The sequence below is a fragment of the Caretta caretta genome, chromosome 1, assembly GCF_965140235.1.
Source record: "Caretta caretta isolate rCarCar2 chromosome 1, rCarCar1.hap1, whole genome shotgun sequence".
NCBI classification, from domain to species: Eukaryota; Metazoa; Chordata; order Testudines; family Cheloniidae; genus Caretta; species Caretta caretta.
In genome coordinates, this window is record NC_134206.1 from 167,274,899 (window position 1) to 167,292,733 (window position 17,835).

At 46.5% G+C, this 17,835-nt stretch overlaps 1 protein-coding gene across 1 annotated transcript; it reads right to left on the bottom strand.

The window, feature by feature from the left end:
* Positions 1 to 796: 796 nt before the first annotated feature.
* Positions 797 to 8,707, bottom strand: SOD1 (superoxide dismutase 1). The gene is made up of 5 exons (XM_075133168.1): positions 8,512 to 8,707; positions 5,689 to 5,782; positions 4,861 to 4,930; positions 2,987 to 3,104; positions 797 to 1,081 (listed from the first exon to the last, which is right to left on the bottom strand). The coding sequence occupies exons 1-5, from the start codon at positions 8,620 to 8,622 to the stop codon at positions 971 to 973; spliced, it is 504 nt and encodes a 167-aa protein (XP_074989269.1). The 5' UTR covers positions 8,623 to 8,707; the 3' UTR covers positions 797 to 970.
* Between the last annotated feature and the right edge of the window lie 9,128 nt (positions 8,708 to 17,835).

Sequence of the window (17,835 nt, forward strand, 5' to 3'; positions counted from 1 at the left end):
TGCTAAGCAGGTAAGGCTGCCACCATAGATGATTGCCCTTGTTCTCACTACCACCTCTGTAACTGAAGTAGCAACATAAAGCCCCTCCCTGTGCTAGGATAGCATTATGTTTGTTTTACTTTACTTCCCTCCTACCCTAAAATGCTGCATAGCTACAGCTTGGGGGAGAAAGAAATTTTCTACTGAAGTTATATTCTTTCCAGGTTTGATACTTAAGCCAACTCCTTCAAGTTTTGAGCAACTGTGTGGTCCCTTACATCAGAGGCAGGGTTAAGTTTTACCCTTAAACTGTCAGAATTGAACATGTTGTATGGCAATTTTAATCAGTTTAGTATTGCTACAAGTGAATAGTCAGAAAGGTGTGCCCAGCATTTGGTTCAATAATACTGCCTTTCAACAGAGGGGAGGCTGCAATTTTTTTTTTATAAAGATTGGAGTAGTAAGACAGTTTTGTTCAGATATTTCATTGAGATTTAGTGTTCTGGTCTTCCAGAATGGAATAGAGAAGTGAATCCACATAGGGAACCCTATTTACATGATCAATGGTGCTAGGGGTTGAAAGAATGACTTCCAGTGCAGCTGTTACCCTGGTGTATAACCATGTCCCTTCATTATAGAAGGTAATACTAACAGTAAAACCATGTTCTCCTAGGCCTTAAGGAACTGGTGCACTTAAGGTTTCAGGAACTGGAAACCACTGCATACATGCAAGTTGCTGTTGACCCTATCCATCTTTAGGGGTGTTTTTTTAATCATACAGAGATTACTTTAGAACAGATTAACAGAAAACTACATATTTCCATCAACATTTTAATTGCAGTACACATACAAAATTAAGTCATTTATACTGTTCTAGCCAATACATACTGAAAATAGCAGTAAGATTAAAGAAAGCTTTTGCCAGAACAATGTACATTGCTATATAGCCTACTTATCATTTGCACTTTAAGTGCTTCTAAGTAGTCAATATTTAGAGTTTAGCTATTCCAACAACACCACAAGCCAGACGACTACCAGCATTGCCAGTTTTTAAACTCTCATCATTTCCTCCTTTACCCAAGTCATCTTCTTTCTCATGGACCTAAAGGGGAAAAAATGGATTAAGAATTAACCCCATGTTAAATGGCAAGATATTAACATTTCAACCTTTAGCCATGCGGCTTAAGTGATTAAATAGCAGTACTCCCTCTGAATTCTAGTTCATATCACCAAAACCAGTTAAGCTTTTGCCATCTAGTTTAATATACTGAGGAAAGATCTACTTTACTCATGTTGCTGGAAACAGTGTCTTAGAAGTTAAGCACTTCCAGATAAGAGTTTGATTAGAGTGAGCAAGGTTCAAATAATTCTGTGCTGAATATTAAAGTGCACCTAACTTGACACTCATGCTGAGTAATTATGAGCATAGCATTGCCTTAAGTTTAGATTGGCCATAAGAGTAAACTCCAGTTCAGTTCTTATTTGCAAGCTGAAGTGCCCATCAAGTTAAAATCCAAATTTAGAAATACAAGCCTTAAAATCTTGGCACCATTACCCAAAATGGGAGTGTTAAGCTATTTAAGATTCAAATTCATCCCTGTAACGGGGACCCAAGCCAACAGGAAGATTTCAATAGCAAGTAGTAGGTTAAAGCATTCATGGCTAGTACCTGTGCTGTAAACCTAATGGATGGCACAAGTCATTTCTCTGCTTGGTCAAACACTGATGCAGGCCAATAAGAGCAGTGGTGATTTTATAGCACATTCACAATCCAGTGATGCTACTGCATCACACCAGTTACCTTGCATAGTATACCTCCTGAACAAGAAAACTGCATTAAAGTACAGTAGTCTACAATAGAGATCCAGAGTCAGTGTTATGGCACTAATTAAGTTGCTGCTAACACAGGTTAGCAGTTTTACTATTAAGTCACTTTATAGACCCTTGTTGCTAGAGTGCCTCTTGTCAAATCCTTCACTGAATCAGATTACCTGTAGTCAAACTAGTTACCTGAAAGCCACACCTAAATACTAGAGGAAGCAAAGCAAAGACACCAGATCCAGTTTCCTCTAGCCAACTGTCTTTAGTATCTCACCCACTGAATGAGACTTGGCAGGAGAGAGTTAGAAAGAAGCAAAAATTAAGTGAAGGGAGTGATTGAGCTTCAGAATCTAGCCTGCCAGAAGCCAGGAAGACACTTGCAGAAATCAAGTAGTTGGAGTCAACTGCATGACAAGTCCCACCAATCAATCATGAAATGCTTTAGGTGACAGCAGAACTCCATGTATGTAGCTCAAGGTCTCCAACATGTTCAGCTTCTCCCCACCTCTTCCTTTAAGGTGGATCAAGATTTTCCAGTCCTTTGATGTGCAAGTAGCTTTTAACCTTCCATGTTGAGACTGGTATCTTCTCCCCTCACACATAAAAGCCTTCATTATGCAACTCATACATCAAGTTGGCCACGACTCATTTAAAATGATACTTCAAGTTTTGGAGCTACAGTTCATGCAAGAGAACAACTGCACATGTTTTAAAGTCATCCTTCAACATGACTTTTACACACAGCTACAGCTGCTTGTTAGGTGTGTTCACACTCAAATTCTGCAAAGCTTCAGATAATTTCATTAAACAAAAATACAATAACCTGCAGTCTGAAGTCATGACACTGTCCCTGTTTTTAGATTCTTGCTGGCAAAAGCATAATTGTTGCAGTAGTAATCTATAGAGAAGACAGATTCTGAAACCCCAGAAATTTGTTTGAATTGAAGAATTAATTAGTTTAAGGTACCCAGAAATGCTAGTGTTGACATTTAGCTTGTCTTTAGACACCCAATTTCAATTAATAGTTCAGTTAATACTACAGGGTCTATTTACAAACTGTCACTGATTCAGTTTATTTGGTTCAGATTTTTCAGTCAAAGAATGGTAGATTCTGTAGTACAGGTACACTGTACCAGATTTCAGTCTCACAAGACTTTAATACAGATACTAGTCAGCTGATACTTACCACCATGGTGCGTCCAATAATGGACTGCGATCCCGTAAGAGAAATTAAAGAATCTTTAATACACACTTCTGCCACACCTTCTTTATTAGCAATCACATTGCCAAGATCGCCAACATGCCTAGAATGCACAGAAATAGAAGTCATTTGAGTCTTGAGACATTAAGTCTGAATCATTTGCCAGTAGAAAAGGTATTAACTTCTCCATGTAGTGAGCAACATGGTGTTAGATTCCTGTTTTCTTGTTTAATGCAAGTGACAACAACTTTTGTACCAGGTTTTGAACTGAAGTAGTGAGTAAAACATACCACCTAACCCCACCTTCTCCTCAACTTAAGTCCTCACACTATTTAAAAGAATCAGATATTGAAGGATAAGGGAAATCTGCCAACATGTTTAACTTCAGTCCCAGGCAGAGCTCTGGAGACCACGAAGTATAGCTACTATTTTGAACTAGGACAGGTGGCAGTCCAGCCTACAAAATCTTTTCAAAATGCATCAAAACTCACCAGCTGGTAAAGTTGATCTGCCCACACTTACCATACTGTAACATTTACTATGTACTCAAATGTTATTAATCTCAAGTAGGCAGAACTGTAAACTGGCTTACTGACAAGGGCATAAGTAGCCACACTTTTAAAGCTTTTGATACAGTACCACAATATTTGCTGTGAACAGCTATTTGAATCAAAGCAAGCTGCCAGCTGAGAGGAAAAAAATTAGTAGGTACCTCAATGATCTGGAGTATAAAAATTCATGACCATTTGCGCTATTCTATTCTTAGGAGAAGTGCCCTTATTTGGCATTTTCCAGGGCTCTACCCTACTGTGGAACATTCTCCCCAGCTTGTGTTTCCCATTATTATCTGATTCTCAACAACTGGGACATGCATTCATCAAGGCGGGGGCGGGGCAGACAGGACAGGTTAGATTTGCTTTTGTTCTTTAAAATCCAGGATTTTCTAGAAGAATTAGGATTTCCAAAGAAAAATGGAATACCCTTGGTGAATTTATGTACATTACTCATTTAAATTATACCCAATGTCCAAATCAATTTGAGATTGTTAGTGTTTGGCTGTATATTGCTTGTACTAGCATCATTGCCTGTACTATTTCTTTTCTGACATCTGTATTTTATGAATTGCAAAATAAACTATAGGCAAGACACCAAGACTTTGTGCTTGCTCTAGTTACCCAGGAATTTGAAAATCTGGAAGTCCACACTGAGATATAATTTGGAGACAGATGAATCACTACTGACTAGTTGTTAGTCTAGTCTGGTATTCTGACAGCAGCCAATATCAGAAGCTTTTAGAGAGAATGCTTAAGTCAATCATTTCTCCCCCCCAATGCTTTTTGCTGAATCCTCTAGAGTTTTAGTTTAGAGGCATACAATTTTCCTTTAAAATTGCTATGCTAGTTTTCCCCCAAAACATCTAGAAGGTTTTTAAATGGTCCTTAAAAGAAAAAAATCCACTGTTAACTTGATACTGAAGGAAGGCTCAGAAGTCTAGTTCTTCAGACTCCTATTTTGTAATCTTTTTCCAAAGATGCTTACAAAACTGACTACATAAGCAATAAAAGTTTATGCAGGCCATTACAGTCAACACTTAAATGCTGAAGTTAATCACACTCACTTCTACTAGAACTCCTGTTTACTAGGAGTATGGGGCATTCCCCAACTCCGATAATAGCCGGGTATTGCAGTTTCCAATCTACAACTGGACTGCAGTGGCTGAAGACTGAGGAAGGCCAATGGCAGAGGGTGAACTTTACACCAGTTTCAGAGGGACAGTTGGTGATGGCGCAACTGGTGTTGAGACCAGCCTCTCTAGTAGAGATCCATAGAATGCAAAAAAGTTAAACACTGATGCTCACCGCTCGTTATCCTGTGGTCCACCATGGTTTTTGCCATTAGGATTGAAGTGAGCACCTGCACTGGTACATCCTGTAACAAGTTACAGTCTTCAGTACAAAGTTACTGCATAACTGAGTATTCTTTCTGATCCACAAATGTACCCGTTTCCCCAGCAAGATGCCTTATATAAGTTTAATACAACTCAGTAGCTATTTCCTGTAAGAATAATGTGACACTTTCCACCCAAAGATGGATAAATGACTATTGCCCTAAACACCCACTAGAGTTTATTCACAAGAGATGCTTCTTTGAGAACTTCCAGAGCTCTTTATCCATGGTATATTAGAGTATGGTCAGGACAAGCTTCCTCAGATTGACTCACTGGAGATTTAACCTTCCATATCTACATGGGGCAATCTTAGCTTCAGCTGAAAATGATACTTTGAAAGTCTATCCACCCAGTAGTGGGCGCAGACCAGATAAACATTATCCAAATTTGAGCTAGCTGATCTCATGTTCCATTCCATTGCCCAACTGCTTTCAGATTTAAAGCTACTGTGTTAGAATATCGGTAGCTCAGATGCAGCGGTTATATACCATCAGTTTCTTGAAGTGAGATACTGCTATTAGCAACTAGTGGACAGACCCTCATTTTATATTGCTTGCCTTTTATTTCAGTACCCAGAAACTGAATTTACACAGGAGTTTGATTCCAGTAGGAGTATCACTACAGTAGTTTTATAGGACCACAAGACATGGTATTAAGGACAATCATGTCCAGTACAATAAACTTAAAGGTGTCAGAATACAGTTTAGCTATAGCAAGAGAGCCCAGACAAGAACCCTACCATTTGTGTTATCTCCAAATTCATGAACGTGGAAGCCATGTTTTCCTTCAGTCAAACCTGTAATACTTCCTGAGAGTGTTACTGGTCCATTACCCTTCAAATGGAAAAAGAAAGTTACTTCTCTGTTAGTCTATAACAACTAGTTGAGGACTTGTAGAGTTTTAAGGCAGCAGATAAAACTGCAACAGAGGCTTTCTAATGAATGGAGAGATTACACCTTGCAGTCCCATAGTTTGTACAGCACTTTGTAGTTGTGAACAACTGATGCAGTAGTTATGACAACTGACTTCATGAAATATAGTCAGTCCATCCAGCAATAGTGAAGACTTATTGATTCAAGCCTCAAATGAAGATATAAAGCAGTCTTTTGACCTGACCTCTTACGTAAAGTAGGAAAATTGGTTTCTGTATTATAATTCCAAAACAATCGCTGTTCAAGAAAAATATTGATCCCAACAAGGTAACTTAAGACCCTTGTCAAGAGCTATGTGCCTTTTCAAGGGCGTGTATACACTTCACCATAAAAATACCCTGTTTTCATGCTTTAAACTCTGCAGCTTGCAGTATAAATATGGTGATTTTCCTTTATGTTTAGTCTGGAAGTAATCTTAATTAGCCTAATTTTTGTCTGGAAATTTATGTAAAGGATATTTTAACCTCTGGATCATCTCCTCTGTTTTCAGCCCTCTTAGGTAGGCAGTTTAGTAATTTCTATCTGCAGAATTTCCATGTAGGTGCTACTTTTGATAATTATGATTGAAGACAAGAGTTTAAGCAGTATGCTGTACAAGAAAGGTTTTCCATGGTACTGAATACTGCTTAACTGCTTTAAACCTGCACAACACTTTCAAAAAGATGAGCCTGGGAGTTTAAAATCACTACTTTGCTAAACTAAAAATCATGGACTGAACAGAGACACCAGATAAGCACCTCCCCCCACCCCTTTTTCCCATGACTGTGCAGGCATTGCAGGCTACTCTACCTTGAACGGTCCCTTACAACAGAGCTTCTTAAGCTATTTCGGCCCCCCCCCCCCCCCCATGTGCACGCAGATCAGTAGCTGATGGCTCACAGACCGGCACCGGTCTGCAGACCACCACCTGCAGAAGAGCTGTGTGGCTCAAAAGCTTCTCTCTTATCAACAGCAGTTGGGCCAAAGATATTACCCCACCCGCCTTACCTCTTTATAAAGTAAAGTTATAAAACTATGTTTCCCATGCACTGTTTTTAGTGGCTCTATTTACCAGGAACCATTGTTATGCACATTACTATTTGAGTAACACTTAGGGGTACATGTCCTCTTCAAGTAAGGAGCACTAGCACACACAAGTCTTGCCAAGTACTGGTTGCGCTGAGCAAGATGATCTCAGAGCAACACTGGCTCGGCAAGGTGTCATGGCTGCCCTGCCCCTCATTTAGGGCAGTGCCAACTGCATCGTGCCAGCACAGACAGTAGTGGGGGTGTCAGTTCCCAACTGCAGAGAAGACTCAAAGCAAAGTTATTCCCAGTTTTCCATACTATTACATAGTTCAGCCCAAAAGACACTTCACATCCAGAGTGACTAAGGCTATGTCTACACAGCCACTTTCAGTGCTAAAACTTTAATCATTCAGGGGCGTGAAAAGACACACCCCCCAGCAACAAGTTTTAGTGCTGAAAAGCACCAGTATAGACAGCGCTTTATTGCCAGGAGCCACACTCCCGAGGATAAAGCTACTGCCTCTCATTCAGGGTGGGGTTTTTTTATTATTATTCCTGGGAGAGCTTTCCCGCAGCGATAAAGCATGTCTGCACTGCCCACGTCACAGTACAACCACACTGTAATGTGGGCAGTGCAGACATACATTAAATGGTCTACAACTGGTGTAATAACTAGTTCAGGAAACAGCCTTTCAGCAGGTTTAGGAACTTAAAGCTTAAGTTCAACTGCTTTTTGCCACAAATATAGAGGTAGACAAACTGAATACGATTCAGTCAGTCCTACCAATACTGTCCCCTATGCACTGGTGGCTTTGCCAAGTCTTCCAGAACGCACAAAGGTGAGCGCAACCTAGATTTGGGCAAGTGCGACGGAGAACATGGGCAGAACTTGAACCGGGTTAGCAGAGCCAACGTAGTCACACTGAAGCACTTGCGCTTTAGCCCGTGCAGTCACAAGTGGTTCAATTCTCTAGCGCAGAGAAGCCCTTCAGCTCTGTCCCCGCTGATCCCGAGTGGCGGGAGACTGGCTCCTGAACGCCATTTCAAGCGGTAACAGGGGCCGCGGTGGAGGTGGCGCTTCAGCAACCGGACTCCAAGGGCGTCCTTCCCTACTCCCCAGGCGGCGAAGCTGCTCAGAGAGAGCTCTCAAAAATCAAATCTTGGACGCCATTAAAAGGAGGCGGGGAGGGGGGAGCGGAGGGGAAGAGCTCGTACTGTGGAGCAGCCCTTCCATGCCGCCGCCCTGGGGCGCCAACGCCTGCCGAGCGACCGCGCACTGACCTCTGTAGCCGCGCAGTCTCCTCTTCCGAGCACTGCCGGTTGCATCAGAGCGGGCAGCGGCTGGTTGCGGGCCAGCGCCCCGCTCCCGCCGGGGCAGCGGCGCCTATTCCGGCCCGGCCCGCCCCCCGCGTATCCCCGCCCCGGAGAAACCCCGCGCGGCTCGCTCCGCCCGCAGTGACTCAGCACTTCCCGCCCGCCCGCCCGCCCGCCCGCCCCGAGCCGCGCAGAGCCCCCGCGCACTGCCCAGGGCTCACCCCGGCGGCACCCCACAGCCTTCTCCGCCCCCGGGATGACGCAAGCCCGCCCCGGGCCGCGGACAGCCCCCCTCCCCCGTGCCCGACCTGCTGCTCGAAGTAGATGATGCCCTTCACGGGCTCCTTCACGGGGCCCTTCACGGGCTCCTTCACGGGGTCCTCCCCCTTCAGCACGCACACGGCCTTCACCGTCGCCATGGCCCCGCTGCTCAACCGCAGCCAACCGCGCTGCCGGGGACAGACGAGCAGCACCACAGCCAGCGCCCAAGTCCCCGGCCGCCCCCCTGCCGCGCCACTTATAGCAGCCCCGCCACGCCGCCTAGCCAATCACAACGCTCGCCTGCGCAGCTCTGCCCGCCTCGGGAGAGGCTCAGCCAATCCAGGCGGCAGAATCCACTACCCGAACCCACCAATCGGGAGAGGGAGCGCTGTCGCCCGCCCCATTCTTAATCAAGGGGCAGCCGCCCGTCACTCTGCGGCCGCCTTTCCAGGTGAAGGCTGAAGGGTGCAGGGAGGCCGCGGGGGGCATGACAGACGGAGTATACGAGACCAATGTGGAAGCAGGGTTGAGGGCTAAGGGGGCATGTACCTCTGGATAATCCAGCCTCAATCCTGCGCTCAGGGAGATTAGTGGCTAGATTCTCCAGGCAACTCCCATCTTTTCATGTATTTATGCCTGCTCCTGTATTTTCCACTCCATGCATCTGATGAAGTGGGTTCTAGCCCATGAAAGCTTATGCCAAATAAATCTGTTAGTCTCTAAGGTGCCACAAGGACTCCTTGTTGTTTTTACCTCAGTGTGTGTCCCTGGGTGCCCTCCTTCCATTTGGGAGGTGGCAGGTCTCTTTCTTACCTACCTTTGGCTGGGTGTAAGGCTGTGATCCTACAACATTACAAATGGCTGGAATTTGTTGCACACAGCAAACTGAGCTTTCTGAAGCTTCCACAAAGAGAATATCAGATCTTCAGGGCTTGTTACATAAAAAAGGTTACAAGCTTGATTATAGGGTCTTTTATAAAAAATTACCTCATCACTACACTTATGTTCTTACACCCCCTCAGCCTGTGGAGATGGGGCTAAATTGCAATTATCCCATTTATATTAGAATAAAACAAGAACTCTGTTTATTGATACTTTCATAGTTTGAATATCCTAGTTAGACAGCAGCTCATTAGGCCCATCTATCCCTAGTTGGAGATAGATTTTATTATTGTTCTTAGCTGGGTACCTCTCATCCTGCTTCTAGTCAGACCAGGGTTTTAGCAAGACACATCTCATCCAGCTTCTAGGCTTATCTGCTTGCTAATAACCCAGTTGACACATATCTCCAATTCTCATGGAACCTTTTGGTCCCATCATTCCATTACAGCCTGAAGTCAAAGCAGCCCTCCTCCATATCAGTTTCACCATGAATATCCATGAGATGTAAAATTTTGCTCATACTATTTTGAAAAATCTCTTACTGCCTTAAAATTGTCAAAGAGAAATGAGACAAAGAGGACATGACTCAGCCAACTTGGGAGGGAGGCAAACCAGCATCTTAAGTTTCCTTGAGTTTAAAAAAAAAAAGGCATTGTACTGAATGAGGGGTAGCAAGTAAGGCCTGAAGATGATAGAGGACAGGGAAGATAGGGTCTAATCCTACAGTCCCATGTCAGCAAGCACTGAGGGTGATAAGTGTGCATTCAATCTCACAGGAGACACTGAAAGTAGTCTGGCTACATCCAGGCAGAAATTCTGAAATGTAGAGAAAGGGGTTTACGAACACCATCAGAAAGCAGAATGCAAGGGCACTTGCCACTGCATGGTAGCCTGGTGTGAACAGCACTGAAATGATCTGATTCTCCATTGCCCTACACCTTCTGTAGTCATTTACACCAGGGATTCTCAACCTTTCTCTTTCTGAGGCCCCCCAACATGATATAAAAATTCCCCAGTCCACCTGTGCCACAACAACTGTTTTTCTCCATATCCAGTAGATTAAAAGCCAGGGCTGGCATTAGGGGGTAGCAAGCAGGGCAATGGTGTGGGGCCCAATGTCACAGGTGGCCCTGCAAAGCTAAGTTGCTCAGGCTTTGGCTTTAGCCCTAAGTGGTGGGATTCAGGCCTTGGTTTTCTGCCCTGGGCCCCAGCGAGTCTAACACTGGCCCTGCTTTCTGGTTTATTTTAGCAGACCCCCCTGAAACCTGCTTGTGGCCGCACAGGGGGCCACAGACCCCTGGTTGAGACCTACTGATTTACACCAATGCAACCTAGGTATACAACAAACTGGGACCAGGATTTTACCCATAGAATTCAATGGCATAACTGCCACTGACTAGAAGGGGTGAGGATTTCATACTACCATTTTTCCAAATATTTCTTGCCAGAAAGGTAATAGATACTGACTGTTACCACTCTAATACCAAATTAATAGTGTTTTATAATGAGCATACAGTCAAAGAACCATTATGTTTGGCAACACAAACCATTGGAACTTGCCAATCAGTGGAAAGTACTGGAACTAATATCCCCTCATTTTGGAGTTTGTTCAGTTGCTTGTCAAGTGCTTCTCTTACAGCCTATGGCCTTGCTTTGCAGAACTCAGACACCTCATGGGCTTTTAATGTTTCATGGGGGTACTCATTTAACAAAGAGGTCCTTTATCTCACACCCTCTTACACATAGGTAAATATACGTGAACAAGAACAAATAAAAAACACAGAGTCTGATTAAAAATACCTTCCTCACTCAAGCGCTCAGCTTTCACTCCCTTGTGTTTTGTAATGTCACAATTTCATGCTGCCATAAAATCTTCCAGGGCAGATAAGACCTGAATTTCTACTGTTAAAAACAAGCTGAACCACTTGTTTCTGCTTCATTTTACAAACATTTCTACACCATGAACCCAGAAGCCTGGGTTTTTTTCCCCTCTTTGAAGCCACCTTTAAATGACTCTGTGACAGAGTAGGATATATCTGTATCTAATTATGATTTTCATTTTGCATTATGAGTTCAACACATTTAAGCTTGCCTGAAGGCAGCCTTGTACTGCATTCCAGATAGTAGTCCTGCCCAGGAAAGGCATTTGCCAACTCATTGATTAGCCATCAATACCACAATCTAAGGCCAGTGACTCTGATTGTTTTCTAACTGCTGGACCAGCCAGCCCCATGGAATAATGTTATTACTACACAGGGGCCCACAAGTGAGGCAAATGTGACAAAGGAGAGATGAGGGCTTCCCAGCTCTGCTGAAGCACATGGACCAGAGACAGAGGCTGTACATAAGAGCTGGGTCAGCTCTGTGCAGGGAGTCAACCATTGCCACATGTAAGAGAAACATGCAGGAGAGAGCGGGCCGAACAGATTCTGCCCAGCCTGAAATGCAGGCAAGATTGAGATCAGACCAGGGGAAGTCTATCTCAGCCTCAGGATTGTTGTTGTTCAAAGATTTGTGAGGCCATGTCTACACTACCAAGTTTTGTCGACAAAAGCGATGTTGACATCCAAAAGTTGACACAATAAAAATAGGAATCTCATGCTCACACTCGCTCCCTCTGTTGGCAGAGCACATCCACAGTGGGGGCACCATCATCAACAGTGTGAGCAATGCATTGTGGGTACCTATCCCACAGTCCAGCTCGACACCTTCTGTCGCTAGGTGTTGTGAGAAGACAGAACAGATCACAACGCATCCTGGGACCGGGCTCAATGTCCCGTGATGCATTGCTTTTTGTCCCAGCATTCCATGGGCTTCCAGCTTTCTTTCACAGCATTTTTGCAATGGCCCTTCTTTGCTGTGCACCCGGCATCTTTGTGAGAAGGGATGTATCCTGCACTTCTCTTCTATGCTCTGTTAACTGACACGAAGACATCATGGAGGGCAGTGCAATTTATCATGAAGTTCCTAACTGAAGAAGACTTGCAGGTGCCCGACTTTCTGCGTGATATGGATAGGAGAAACTTTAGATTGTTTTTGGCATTCACAGAACAGCTGCATAGGGTAGACCATCACTTTTGGGCTCGGGAAACAAGCACTGAATGGTGGGATCATATCATCATGCAGGTGCAGGATGACAAGCAGTGGCTAAAAAACTTTTGGATGCAGAAAGCCACCTTCCTGGAACTGTGTGTAGAGCTCACCCCAGTACTACAGCGCAAGGACACCAGAATGAGAGCTGCCTTGTCGGTAGAGAAGTGTGTGGCAATAGCTGTGTGGAAGCTGGCGACTCCAGACTGCTACTGTTCAGTCGCAAATCAATTTGGAGTAGGGAAGTCGACCGATGGGGCTGTGTTAATGCAAGTGTGCAGGGCAATAAATCGCATCCCGCTACGAAGGACCATGACTCTGGAAAATGTGCGTGAAATAGTAGACAGTTTTGCAGAAATGGGTTTCCCTAACTGTGGAGGGGCAATAGATGGCACACATATTCCAATTTTGGCACCAGATTGAGCACCTTGCAATGGAGTACATCAATAGGAAGGGGTACTTCTCCATGCTGTTTCAGGAGCCTGTGGGTCACCATGGGTGTTTCACTGATATCAACGCAAGGTGGTCCGGGAAGGTGCATGTCACATGCATCTTCAGGAACACACCCTGCACAGAAAGCTACAATCGAGGACTTTCTTTCCAAACCAGAAGATTACAGTGGGGAATGTTGAAATGCCCATAGTGATCCTGGGAGACCTGGCGTACCCCTTGCAGCCATGGCTCATGAAACCTTACATGGGACACCTGGACAGCAGTAAGGAGTGGTTTAACAACAACCTGAGTAGGTGCCAGATGACTGTGTGCCTTTGGCAGATTAAAGGCTCACTGGTGATGTCTTTATGGCAGGTTAGACCTTAATAAGGATAATATCCCCATGATCATAGCTTCATGCTGTACGTTGCAGAATCTCTGTGAAGCTAAGGGTGAAAGGTTTGCTTGGGGGTGGAGTGCTGAGGCAGACCTCTTGGCTGCTGATTTTGAGCAGCCAGATACCTGGGCTATCAGAAGTGACCAGAGGGGAGCAATTTGAATCAGGGAGGCTTTGAGGCAACACTTTGAAAATGAGAAGCAGTAATGCATATCTCCGTGATTAGTGCTGCAATGTTACATTACATGTAGTTTTCCTAGGATGCAATGGTGACATTTGGGGCCTTATATGCCAGTAAGCAAATGATTAGAATGCCTGTGCATGCATTGATAGTGCCTGCAATCTCAGTTTATAGAAAACAAATAAAGCTGAGTTACCTTTTGAAAACTTTGCTTTTATTGCACAAAAAACAGCACACACAAACACACAAAGATGCTTGGTGGGAAAGGAGGAACCAGGGAAGGGCAGACTTTCACAGCTGTGTGTAGGTCCAGTTATCATTGTAAAAGTTGTCTGAGGGGGTGGAGTGAAGGGGAAACCGAGAAGTTCCAGAAAGTGGAAAGGAATGTACAGGCAGAATTGGGGGTGGGTGGGGTGGGGGAGGGCATAGAAAAGTGTTCTGAATGTGCTGCAGTCTGCAGCATTATCAAGGACTTCAGCATCTGCGGTTGCCCCTCCATTACTGTAATCATCCAGTCAGTTGCGTCCTTAACAAACTCCTGATTCTCTTTTCTGTCCTGCCATTTGGCTTCCCAGCACTCCGTGCGTTCCCTTTTCTCTGCATTGGAGCACTGCAGGACCTCCCGGAACACGTCTTCTTTGCTGTGTCTTGGGTGATTTCCTATCTGGCAGAGACATTCAGTTGGGATGCGTGGGGTGTTCCTGAAGGCCACATCTGGTGAAGCACAGGGGACAATGCACAGAAGCAGGATTGTTAAATTCACACACAGCATTGAAACATTTCAGTTAAATACACCTTTTGCAACATTGCAATCACTTTCTCACTGACTCTTGCCAGGCACTCATCTCTGTGAACCCCAGAGCATGGTGAGTGTTGGCGGGGGCAGTGGGACGCTCCATATGGAAAAAAGAGCACACACTCTTTACAAGGTCATGGTGCAGCATACCAAGAAAAAATTCTCACACACTTTTCCACAGGTGGGGGTAATTCTAGCAGACATCTCACTGTTAAGGGTAAGCAGGGAAACAAGGGTACATCTACTCCATGCTTGTGGCTTCTGTCCTGCTCCCTATGCTGCTTGCCTGTGTGCCATTTTGGTCCCTGCACAAGCCATTGCCAAATGGTGCAGGAAAGTTTCCTACAATGGGGGAAGGAACAAAGCTGCTTGCCACGGCACTGTCAACAGAGGATTACGGAGTATTTCCAGGAAACTTTCCTGGAGATCTCTCTGGAGGATTCCATGAGATCTCGGTGTGCATAACACTCTATTCCGCTGTACTGATTAGCTACACAGGGAAATGTGCCTCTCACAAAAACACAGCCAGCCTTCCACATTTCTACACCCTGAACCCATCCCCACACTACACAAATCACAGCCACTTACCAGAAGTCTCATCTCCTGCTTCTTGCTCGCCGGAGAGCAACTGCTGAGACTGGCTAGACACCTCTGGAGCGGAGAACAGTTCCTGGCTGCCTGCCTCACTGGGTCACCCTGCCGGGAGCTGCACATCCTCATCTAACTTCAGCTCTTCATCAATAACTTCATCTTCTGGGTTAGGTCCTCTTTCCGCGGCCTCCAAGCTTACAGGGCGGTGCAGGTGGGGTTGCCACTGATGATAGCGTCCAGCTCCCTATAGAACTGGCAGGTCTTAGGTGAAGCACCAGAGCAATGGTTTGCCTCCCTTGCCTTATGGTACGCCTGCCTCTGCTCCTTTATCTTCACTCTGCACTGCAGCGTGTCCTGATCATAGCCCTTTTCGCACAAGCCCATAGGTTTCAAAATTCCTACGGCTCAAGCGCAGCTGTGACTGCGCAGCCTCCTCTCCCCATATACTGATCAGATCCAACAGCTCATCAGTGGTCCAAGCGGGAGAGCGTTTGGTGCGATAACCCGCCATGGTCACCTGGGAAGATGCAATGAGACCTCCACACTTAGCCAACAGGAAATGGAATTTAAAAAATTCCAGGGTCTTCTCAAGTGGGAAGGGGCAGATGGTTGTTTACCTGGCTGCAGAGCAGTGGAGTTCAAACTGCTGACCAGAGCGGTCACAATGGGCATTGTGGGACACCTCCAAGAGGCCAATTAAAGTGATGGAAATCAAGTGTGGTGTCTTATCTATGCTGGCACTTTGTTAAGAAAAATTTAGAGGAAAAGCATGTATGCCTCTTGTTGGGATGGTTGCATTTTGTCACCAAAAATGGACATTTTTTGTCAACATAAGGCAGTTTTTGTCATCCAAACTTGGTTGTGTAGACAAGGCCTAACTTTCAAGTGCTTATGAGTAAAGTGACTGTGGTTAAAAAAATTCCTCTGCTCAAACTGTGTTCCTGGCTTTCCTGCTACATTGTCCCCGCCCCGAGTTGCCCCGATGCCCCCCCCATACCTACCCGGAGCTGCCCTGGGTCAGCCGCAGCCATGTGTACCTCTCCTCCCCAGACCCCAAGCTGCTGCAGGGAAAAAGCCTCTAACTCTTGCCGAAAGAAGCTTTTGATATACCCATGCAGGTTCTGGGGGCCGCTGAGGAGCTGGTATTTGCTACTCAGCTTTCTAGGTCCATCAGTAATCTCCCTGGAGTCCAGAAAGATTACTGATGAATCCAGGAAGCTGAATAGCACATACCACCTCCTCAGCCACCCCGGAACCTGCATGGGCATAATAAAGCAAAAATTCCCCCCAAAACTCCGCAGCCAGGGGTCCAGCAGCAGCACCTGGGGAGGCAGAGTCTCTCCTAGCCTATTATACCTGCCACCCATGCTCCTTAGTATTTCCCATGTCTCATTATCACACTTGTGACTTACAGCCTGTTTCAATACCATCTCCCTTAATGCCCACTCCTGCATAAAATTGCTGCCTTCTTTCTGAGTGTGTGTCACCCAGCCTCTTTTATACCCCTCCTTAAAAATCAAAAATTCTTTCCCTTAGCCTTCCACTGATGATCACTTTGCCAGTGCTGTCTCTTACAACTTAATCTTTTTTCTAATTTACATTTCAAGTCCCTCAGGACAAGGGCCTTGTCTTCCTAGATGTATGCAAATTGTCATTCACACCTATTTTGCTATATACTGTGACAAAGCTCCTCCTCTACCTTGGTGGGTCTTGCGCTTATTGGCAGATTTGCTCGCCTTGGAGCTTCACGGCAGCCCTCAGCTTGGCTGTTTTTCTGAACCCACAGTCCAGGTCGACTCCTCCTGTGTCTGACCAGGAGTTGGGAGGATTTCGGGGAAACCCAGGCTCACCCTCTACTCCGGGTTCCAGGCCAGGGCCCTGTGTAATGCAGCTGTCTAGAGTGCCTCCTGGAACAGCTGTGCGACAGCTACAATTCCCTGGGCTACTTCCCCATGGCCTCCTCCCAACACCTTCTTTATTACTGCCACTGCTACGTCCACCGCCCCCCCAGATTCTAGGAACCCCCCCCCCCCCCCAGCTGGCCGAAAAGGCCAGGGCGGGAAGAAAGGAAAGGGCCCCGCTAAAACCACTAGGCCCTCCATGGCAGGGGCTGCCCCCACCACTGTGGCCTTGTCATCGACCGTGGCGCCCCCCCCCGCTGTTCCCTCCACCAGCTCTGCGAACGTCCCTCCCCCGGCCCCCAGGACGTATGCCTGGGTGGTGGCAGGCTCCCCCCTGCCTGCCGCCTCGTCATCTCGCCCACCCACTGCCTCCACTACCATCACCAGCGGCTGGGGCCCCTTCCCCACCTTGACCAGGAGGCACGGTGTCCGTTGCCTCCTGGTCCCCGCCTCGCCCCACGTGGAGACATACGTGCAGGCGTTGGTGAAGGTGGTAGGACCCACGGCTATTGTGGCGGCCTCCAAAATGTATGGGAAGGTCGTTTTTTTCTTAGCTTCGGAGGCTGCCGCCCAGGAGGCAGTGGAGAAGGGCCTGGCGGTGGGGGGGGGGGGGGGTTTGTCCCCCTAGAGCTGCTAGAAGACCTGGGTGTTAATCTCGTCCTCACCTCCGTTCCTCCCTTTTTACCCAATGCTGCCCCGTTACCCGCTCTCTCCACCCTGAGGAAACTTGTCTCTGTCATCAGCCCTCTCCCGCTGGGCTGCAAGGACCCCACCCTCCGTCACGTCCTTTCGTTCCGCCGGCAAGTGCAGCTTCTACCGCAGGCGGCAGTGCGTGACGGAGAGGCGCTCGAGGGGTCCTTCCTAGTCCCCTACCAAGGAGCCCGCTATCAGGTCTTTTACTCCACCGGAGAGGCCCGATGCTACCTCTGCCGCTCAGCGGGGCATGTCCGCAGAGACTGCCCTTTGGCCCAGGGGAGAGGGGCACCCGAGACCCCCGAGACCCGGCAGGACATCGGCCCCGTCGTTGCCGACGCCCCTGGCCACCCGGCACCTGAAACCAACCCTCCTCCTACTCGATCCACCGATGCTCCCGTCCGGGCC